This window comes from Sinocyclocheilus anshuiensis, unplaced genomic scaffold, assembly GCF_001515605.1.
Source record: "Sinocyclocheilus anshuiensis isolate Anshui unplaced genomic scaffold, SAMN03320099.WGS_v1.1 scaffold4, whole genome shotgun sequence".
Lineage (NCBI taxonomy): Eukaryota > Metazoa > Chordata > Actinopteri > Cypriniformes > Cyprinidae > Sinocyclocheilus > Sinocyclocheilus anshuiensis.
Genome location: NW_015554075.1, coordinates 833858 through 844052, shown reverse-complemented (window position 1 = coordinate 844052; position 10195 = coordinate 833858). Strand labels below are relative to the sequence as shown.

The 10195-nt window shown below is 39.8% G+C and overlaps 1 protein-coding gene across 1 annotated transcript in view; it reads left to right on the top strand.

Annotated features, from left to right (window-relative positions):
* Positions 1-608: 608 nt before the first annotated feature.
* Positions 609-10195, top strand: part of LOC107668970 (calsyntenin-2-like) — a 212059-nt gene continuing 202472 nt past the window's right edge. The window contains exon 1 of the mRNA XM_016461051.1: positions 609-831. Coding sequence (XP_016316537.1) covers positions 759-831 — 73 coding nt within the window. The 5' untranslated portion in view covers positions 609-758. The remainder of the gene's footprint in view (positions 832-10195) is intronic.

Here is a 10195-nt window from a genome sequence, read left to right as displayed (position 1 = left end):
TCACCAAGACTTATAAAAAACGTCACAAAGTGGTGAATAACATTTTTGAATGATTTTTTTTTTACTGTGTTTGAAAGTGTTGTACATTATAGGATTTACAACTGCTTTAGAACATGTTGTCATAATTTTATCATAGGCAATGAAATGCAAACATGATTATAAGAACCAAAAAAATAATAATTCCCAGCACTGCTGTTTTTGTTATTGTTATTATTTTTTAATGTGCCCAGAAGGCACAGAACAGCAGCTGCCCACCTTTGGAGAAGTCTTGTCACTGGATTAAGATAATGACAATATCAATAATTAATGAGAAGGATGTTTGGACAAAATCATACTGTGTATTTATACTAGGCTTCCAAAGTCTGAGAAAATAAAAAGAAGGAAATAGTTTAAAAACGACCAGTAACACAAATCTAAATCAATTCCTAATATCACATTCAAAACATGAAAATATCAAATAAAACATCTACCAGAATAGCATTTAGAAAGGGCGTAAATGAATGCTTATCATAGGTGAAGATTAATTGCTTTGGGAGTGACGTTGCAGCCCGATCCTGGGGGTTTAACTCGCGCAATGCGCAGACACACAGGCCGCGTTACCTCGTGCACTCGGACCGCGTCTCGCGCTGCTGGGAGTTCACTAGCGAGACTTCAGTTCACCGTCGTTCAAGGACAGATAAAGCCAGAGAGTACTGTTTGTTCAGATTAACAGAGGAAGAATTAGGTCATCGCGTTCTGGTCGAAGTGTTGGGCTCATCATGAAGATGTGCGTGATAACAGCGATGCTTTTCCTGGTGCTCTCCGGGCAGTGCGGCATCCTGGCTGGGAAAGGTAAGGCAGATCGGACAACTTGGAATGTCACCGCATGAGAAGAAACGCCTGGAGCGGTCTGTCACTTAGATCAGTATCTCGGATCATATGTTCTCAATTACTATCAGTTTGTAGAATTCACAGCGTCAGTGACAGTCGGAGAGTGTCTTAAATCAGGTTGGCAACGCGACGTATGTCCTTACGTAGTACAAGTTTGTCTTTCTTTCCCCGTTTTCTTAACGATGAACCTTTATTTGGGACACTTCAACGAGATCAACAGCATCTTTCGAACTAGTTTGAATGTTTGCATTAATATATGAACAATAAAGACTGCGAATCATGTATTTACGGTTTCTCAGCATGAGCCGTAATATAGCTATTTTCCTTCATCAATATTTCATTGACCTTTAAGGCGCATTTCTATTGATCTTATCTGTTCTCTTCAATGATGACTGCTTGGTGTATAAGACTTCAAGAGCATAAAGTATTAGATTTTCCATTGCTCCCATGGAAAAAAGCTGTTAATGTGTTTTGGGAGCACAAAGATTGAGATAAGAGATCTAATTGTGTCTCTGGGGCAGTGATGAATATGGAGCAGCTCAGTTATTTGTTAGTGCACAAGTGGAATGCTTTAGATGATATGTGATAAATTACAGTCAGATTGGATCATGCAGACTGGCAATGAAAGGCAGAGAGTGTCATTTCAGGTTGGCAATGAATCTTCCCTTATCGAGTACACATTCATCCATTAAGAGCTGATAGCTTGTTTGTTTTTCCAGCTTTCTTTTATTTGTTCCATCAGTATGAGTTTAACATGCACGATGACCCTACTTTTAGGAAACCTAAATGAATGAAATCACAAGTGTCTGCTGAGCAAGGTGATGAGTGGTGCATCTATTTAAGATATACATCTGGATGTTTTTGTTGCAATAAGAATAATCTTCCTAGATTTCTTGAAATTGTGTATGGTAATTCTAAAGAACCTGCTTGCATGTTTTTATAATATATGAAGTTTTGAGATGGCAGGTGCTTTAGGGGCCCAAGATTTTGTAAAGGCATATTTCTCTTTGGTTGATAAGGTATTCTGGCTGGTTGCTAGGGTGTGTCTATGAAGTTTCTAGGGTATTTCAGAATGTTTTCTTGCTGGTCTGAGTCTCCCTCAGGTTTCTCTGACATTTTGATATGGATGTATGAACCCTCTGACTCCTTTTCAATTTAAGTCTAAGGGATTTTTTTTTTGCTGTTTTGTCACCAGCCAGGCATACATAGTGCATCCAATCTTTAATAAAAGTCATAGATCACTTGTCCTCAAAAAGCTATCATTCACAGCTTTAGCACAAACAGTAGCACAGTGAGTTATGTGCTGTAGTTCTGGACGAATAAAGAATAAAAATAATAGTGATGCTTTGCTAAATCACTAACCTATAACAGAACCTGTGATTTTTCCAAGCACAAGTCTCAATATAGCCATTTCCCTTCATCAGTATTTCATTGACCTTTATGGTACATTTCTAGTGATCTATCTGCTTGATTAGTTTAATATACGATGCTCGTAGTAGCTGCATTTCTTATTAATCTTTTCCATAAGGCTCAATGAGGTGTTCAATGGCTGCATAGTCCTTAACACTTCTAGAGCATAAAGCAGGATTTTCCGTCGCTCCCATGGAAAAAGCTGCTAATGTGTTTGTAGGAACACAAACATTGAGATAAGAGATCTAATTGTGTCTCTGGGGCAGTGATGGAATATAGAACAGTTCAATTATTCGTCAGCGCACAAGTGGAATATCTGTCAGTAGGCCTACCTGTGTGCCCTGATTTACTTTCCTTAGAAGTAACTCTTTGCTTGAGATTGGGCTCTTTCAGTGTATCAGATTGGTGAATCAGGGAATCGGAACCTTGAATATTTGCATATCAATTTTCTGGATTCTAGCACTCCATAAAATTTTGAACGCAAAGGAAAAACGAGTTGAAAATTAAACTTCTTTATGCATGAAGAGCTGCGCAAGGTGAGTATGGCATTCGAAGAGCAGGAATATAATAGAAATATGAGTCAGAATCGCAAATATAAACCAATCATTAAATCTAAGCCGTCCACATTATGACTCAACTCTTTCATAGGTATGATATGACATTTGAAAACCTTCCAAACCTTGTGATATGTATGGCAGATTGCCTTCAAAACTCTGCTGCTCCAAAAAAGAGGGATTTCATCAAAATTACATCAGAATGCTATTGTAGCATTGAATTCGCTAGCAGTCTGTCTTATCTCTGAGTGCAAAACAGTTTAGTTTAGACTTAATCACATCACAATATGTGTCATACAATGTCAGTGTCAGTACATCACAGAATGAGTTGAATTACACTATTCATGTTCTGTGAATCTCAATCTGCACACAAGGTTGCTTGTACTGTCTTTACTTGTATGTTTGCGTATTCACAGTATACATTTTGTCAGTACATGTGTGTTTGTTAACCAAAGCAACGACCTTGGCGTAGTTAGTGCGCTGCGCTACCAGATGGATTTCGTAACGTGTAGAGCTTGACCGCTTTTATGAACAATCAGCTTGTTTTGATGTTGTGTGTTATTGTCTGAGAATCGGAGAGTATTTCTAAAACTCAGAGTATTCGAGAGAAAAAGAGATTCAGAGCTTAGCTTCAGCATGCTGGAGTACACAAGAAAAGGATAAAGCAAAAAGACGGCAGTGACAAATAAGGGTAGGTCTGTAAAAGCAGGCTGAGATTTATGCTGGCCTTTTCAGAGAAGGCACAGCGTTATCCCAGAGCTAAATAAATTGGGTTGCTGATCTGGAATAGATGCATAACTTAGGATTTCGTGCTGTGACCTAAGAACATCAAGCTTGGGGGGAAAGCAAAGGCATTCTCTTTTTTTTTTTTGCATCGCTGCTGTTGTTCGGGGAGCAAAGCGGAACATTGAAAACACGTCACTAAGTGGACCACAGCTGTTAGATCTGTCTTAGTCTTTTGTTTCACGAGATTCAGCTTTCTTTTTGTCTTTTTTTTTGTCTCGATGTGGCTTCTCAAGGAGCATGCCAATCTTCAAGCCAGAATGCCATGCAAATGCTTAACTTAATTTAAATGTTAATTACCCAGCATTCATCATTAGCGTCGTTGTGATGAGCAGCAGGGAGGGATGAGTGAAAAAGAAAGGGACGAGACAACAGGAAAGAGCTGCATTTGGAGGTAAGATGGGCCCTGTCAGTGGCTCTCTCTCGCCAGCTGGTCAGATGGCACCAGTCTCTCCCAGGGGTCAGCTCTGGCCAATCTGCACAGGAATAACACTGGATGCTCTTCCACACGCACACACAGCACAGCTGTAGTTCTGCTCGGATGCATTTCTGAATCATGAAGTTCAGAACAAGTATGGCCACATTAGTAACCCCCTAAAATAAGATTTTGTCATCATTTATTAATCCTAATGTCATTCCAAACATATGCAACATATGTCTTCCTTCTGTGGAACACTACAGTAGATTTTTTGAAAAATGAAAATTTGTGTCCATGTTTAGGACAAAAACGGCTTTAGTAATTTATTTTGTGTTCCACAGAAGACAGAAATTCAAACAGGTTTGGAACATCAGAGTAAATGATGACAGAACTGTGAACTATCCCTTTAACTTATACATGCAAAGTCATAGTTATAAATTCACGCTCTCGCCTACAAATAGAGTGTATTTTCTCTTCTCAGTGCGGCTGATTGCTTGGTGTTATGAGCCTGGTGCTGGTGGAGCTTTGGGACCCTACTCGTATTTGCTGACCGTCTGCGAGAAGTGGGCTAGTCCCTGAGATTCAGTCTCAATTAAATTGCTCCAGCTCCAGAGAGAGAGGGATTCTAGGACGTTGTCCTCCAGCTTTCCTTCTAATTGCCTGCGCTGGGTGCCGGCGAGCTGACAACTGGCTATTGGGTCAACAGGGAGCACATGGTGATTGGGTACGAGCATGTGTAGGCGTATGCATGGCCGTATGTTACCGAGCGATGGATCGTGACTGTTCCCTTGTATGATGCATGTCTTTCTTTAGAAGTGAATGGATGTAATCACTGTGTTTACAATGGCGTGCTACAAGATGGATTACTTCCAGTAGACCGCAAGACAGAACCCGCCTCTCTGGGCGAGAGATTGAATGTAGCGTAGTCTGAAAGCATCGTGTTGGAATCCTGTCCTTCATCTTTCCAAACATTCTCAGCCAGTGTTTTGAAAACCCAGAGAAGTCTCTGGAACATCCATGCCACGCTATTATTAAACAAGACTTATTGTGTAGGCCTTGCAGCACTGTCACTCACTGACCTCGGGTTTTGTGCTGCACTGAACTCGCTGTGCTGAAAAGAAGCTAACTGCATGGAAGCAGCAAACATAACTCATTCCTGTCCTCCTTTAGGTACACCTTACCATAGCATGTTTTTAAGGGCAACATCTCCCCAGTATATGTTGCTCTGAACTTTTGCCACTGTAGGGCAAGTCCATACTCCATGTTTTATTGAAGTGGACTCTAAACCTTGTCTCTGCCAGCTTGCCATTTGTACAACTTGGAGTAAAGTCATTGTCTGATGACCTGCGACGATTGGATCACGCCGCAATCTGCTGGCAGCTCCCTCGGCATCTTGGAAAGAAGCAGCATACATCTCATCTTTCCGGCTTGATCTGTGGAAATACTCTGTCTGACCTTCTGTGGTGACAGGACGGCCGAAAGAGAGAGCCAATCAGCGGCTTTAATAGAACTCGGAGCCGGGTACATCACACTGCCAAGACTCCACTGCGAAGGTCTAGATCAGCAAGGCCATGCTTAGATGAGTCTTGGAAAATCTGGCCTGATACTTGCAGCAGACATGTTTATGGCATGCTTCTTCATAGTTTTTATGCCATTGTGTTTATAGTGAACAAGCATTGATTGGAAACAGAATTAGGCAGCTCTGTCCTGCAGAGTTTAGCACCAGTCCTAATCAAACACACCTGTCTGTAATTCTAAAAGGTTTTGGTTAGATTATTCAGATGTGTTTGATTAGGGTTGGAGTAAATCTCTGGGGACAGTGGACCTTGGGGGACAAAGTTGTCCACCTCTGCCCTACAACTAATTTATTGCATGGCTCTTCAACTATTTAGTTTATCTCTAACCCTAAGAAAACCTCCCCAAACTAGAAAATCATGTCTTAAGAATTACTTACAAATTACAGAAAAGTGTGTTAAATTGAGATTAGTACTGAAGTCTACAGGACGCTGGCCATCCAAGACTGGATTTGAAGAGCCCTGATCTATTGTATCTGTTCGTTTTCTTATTCTTTTAGGTGGGAATCTCAGGCAGCCATATTAATTGTACATCAAGAAATAATGATCGGTCGGTGGTGGTCCTAAATAGGCCCTTAACAAACACTACTACTAGGGTTGGGTACCGAAACCCGGTACCAGTATACAACTGAATGGAACAAAAAGTGTTGAACTTGAAAATTGTTTATGTGCGAGTGCACTTGCTAAATGAAGGCGGATTGTATAAAATGAATAAAAAAAAAAAAAACGTTTATTAACGAGCTGCAGTTGTATTACATCACGCGCTGGCACAGATGCAGTATATTAACGCCACGGGTCATCAATAAGGTGCAGATCCGCCACTCCTTTAAACATTCTAATATTGTGTATAATTTTGGCGCATCAGGGAGCCGCTCTCAGGATGCGGTGTATTAAAATATTTTTGAATGAGCGTTTGCGCTGTTTACTTTCACTTTCGATTTCTCGATCACGCACTCTGTGTAAAGGGAGCACATCTTACAAGATCAGATTTTTGTCAATGAGCTCTGGATCTGTTGAGCAGCAAATACTCCAGCATGGTCTTGTCAGTCATCTCTCCTGATTCTCGACCTGTGATCAGTCAAAGCTGACTCCGGTAGCTCTTGTTGTATGCAGGGTTGCCAAGTCCGCGTTATTTCGGCAGAATTGGGCTACTTTTAAACTGTTGCCATGGGTTGATTTTCCCAAGTGGGTTAAAGGTTTGAAATATTGCATAAATTACATTTGACTGAAATGCTTGTATTGAAACATTTTGCATTCTACCTATGATAAAACTTTCATGAACTTCTACATTAACTGTTCCCTCCTGGTGGAATGACCTGCCCAACTCAATCCAAGCTGCTGAGTCCTTAATATTTTCAAGAAACGGCTGAAAACACATCTCTTTCATCTTCATTTGACCCTCTAACTCTAGCACTCTCTATTCTAATGCTACTTCTAATTTTATCTGCTTGTTTTTTTTTAATGAAAAAACTTGATCCTCTAACACTTCCACTCTCTATTCTATTTCTATTCTAACTACTTGTTTTATTTTTAAAGAAAAAAGAGCCTCTAACACTAGCATTCTCTATTCTTTCTCTATTCTTTAATAAGTATCGGTTCAGGCACCGTTTAGGCACCGGAACCATTTTAAAAGTATCGATTTGGCAAAAAACCCAAACGATACCCAACCTTAACTACTACCAGTTTAATAGTTTCTTTTTTCATAATCTTTTCTTGTATTCATAAGTTTTCAACTATCTTGTCTGGAAACAAAATTATGATTTTTTTCTTCTGATGATTGGCTGCCTTGGAATGTAATTGTTTTTCTTTTCACTGCTACTACTTTTGTCCAATTCTTATAAAAATTGGCTCAGATGATTGTTGGACTGGGCTGCACAAAAATGACTGAACAGCTTTTAGATTTTTGCTACTATTACAGAAAGGCAACCTACCAAACTGAATGTGACTTTTAGCATGCTATCTAATGTTTTTCTCTGACATTCTCAGTAGCATGTCATTGGTAGAGTGGAGATTTCAAAGATAAGGTCAAGCCCCATAAAACACAACTTATAAACCATTTTCTTTTACATTTGAAGTACAAATACATCATATTGCCTCTGTAGTTCCTTGTCTGAACCTTTACACAATGTCTAACTATTTAAACTATTTAAACCTATGCATGGTATGCAGTTATATTATTTAGCTGCTATTGCTAAACTTGGAACAATTTTGAGAGGTTTCCATGAAACTGCAGCTCTCCACTTTCCCCCAAAGCATTTCCTTAAGAAGTTATGTCACTGTTTGCGTGGTTAGGCTGCAGTGGAGAATATGGCTAAATTTGATGCTTTTACAGATATTGTTTTTTTTTTCTTCCAGCTGTCAGTGGAAGAAAAACAACCATTTCTACCTGCAGACTAATTCTTACATAACTAACGGGCATTTGATCCCCTCCGCTCGTCTGGGTAGGATCGAACACGTGCCGATCTGATACCAGCAGAGCCTATTTTAATTGAGCGATTGGTAGATATTCTTGTAACACGCTGAGGGAATGCAAGACGCAGGTGCTGCCCTTTGTGTTGTTTGGATGCTCCGAGAAGGCTTTGAGTTTTATCTTTGGCTCATAAATGAGTTAGGAGGATGTTAATGTTCCACAGTGCAGGAGACACCCAGGCTATCAAACTGCAGGTGTTTGTTTTAGATAGGAGCAGCTGCGGTTCCAGCCCCTCCTTCCTCCCAGGTGGAAAAGCGCAGCATCGGGGCACACGGCTCCTGATCTTTTCTCTCACTTGCGCAAACACACACGTGGTGACTGTTGGGACTCAAACAGAGATAATGTGAATTCACTTTGTTAGGTAGTTTTAAGTACAGCCAGGATCTGCACACATCAGTGTAAAATATTAATACAGGTGCGACGTCTCTCTGTGTTTTAGTAGATGAGTGTGACTCTGTTTGATTTGTTGGCTCTAGGAGAGAGTGAGAGAGAGAGTGCACACTGGCACAAAGAGAGATGAAAAAGAGACAGCCACTATCCGTCTGAGTGTTTTCATACATGTGGCGCCTGTCATATGACTGTGCTGACTGAAGCTGAAATCAATAGTGCATGTCACAGGCTTCTCGCCACCGCTGCAGGAATGAAAATGCTACAAAGGCACAAGCAGAGAGCGAATGGGTGTTTTTGGGGTGTATTTGTAGGTTGTATACGATATGTCTCTTTCCTCAGTGCTTGATTTCCTGTGGAGTCGGGGGCTGGCCATGAGCTGTCCCACTTCAGTGGCGGACGGTGCCGCCGTGCGAGAACAGAGGAAGTCGAAGCTTATCCTCATGAAAGCAGTAGTTAATTTTCATGGCGCGTCCTGCAGTCAATGGCATTATCTTTCCTTCTCGCCTGCAGTGATACACTTGATTCGCTTAAAGTATGTCCGTTAAAATATGGGCTCTTTCGTAAGATAGAAGAAAAAAGTGGAAGATGGGGATGGAGAAGATTAAAAGGAAAAAACTGGGAAGATTCTCAGCATCCGAGTCGAAAATGGTGCTATCAGTCGCCTGGCCTCAGAACTTCCACTAACAACCTCACCATCATGCTCTTTGTTCTTTTTGTGTGTGTGTGTGTGTGTGTGTGTGTGTGTGTTTTGATATTATGTATTTACGGCAGGTTTTGTAGGAGTAATAAAGGGATTTGTAGAAAGATCTCAGAAAGGGTTCAAAATGAATATGCACCAAGTGCCAAATGCAAGTAAAATTGACCGAGTTACTGTTCAGCTGGATGGTTGATTTTAGTAATTGAATAATCCTTTTGATTTAATTTGCAATGTGAGAATGTTTGTCTTATCTGTCATCAATGTGAGCAAATCAAGAGACTGTCTCTACAGTCTGCTAAAGAAAGGCTGTCATTGGTTGGCTGTTTTCTAATCAGTTTTACCTCATTGTAATTAAATCAAAATCAAAATTGTTTTTGATGTTTTTGTGAGACGTGGCATTTTACTGATGATGAGACACAGAGAGACTGGCTAGTATATGATAACGTGAGTGATAAATGACTTGTGCTGTTTGATGCAAATAGGCAAGGGAGAAATGGCTCCTTCAGAAATCATTTAGATATGCTGATTTCTAATATGCAAAACAGATGAACAAAGTTCAAAAGAACAGCATTTATTTGAAATACAACAATGTAAAAGTATTTACTTCACTTTTGATAAATTTAATGCATCCTTGCTGAATAAAAGTATTAATTCATATATTTAATATTATAAAACAGATCATTATAAATGTATAGGGGGAAAAAAATAATATTTCACTCAAACTGTGAATACAGTATGACCAGTGTTTACCGATTCACGAGCGAGCCGATTCTTTTAATGAATCATTCAGAAATACTTACAACAGGTACTGTTTGAATCAGTCTGACAAATCCTTTATTAAGTGAAGTGAATCAATTAAATCAGTTACTGATTATTAATTCTCTGAAATCGAACCAGTAACATATGTTTGTATATATGTGTAGGCATATAGAAGGGTTGAAGCTGCAAAAACAGAAAAACAGAGTTGTGTTTGAAACGCGCTATATATATACTGTGTATGTATGTATGTATGTATATATATATATGTAT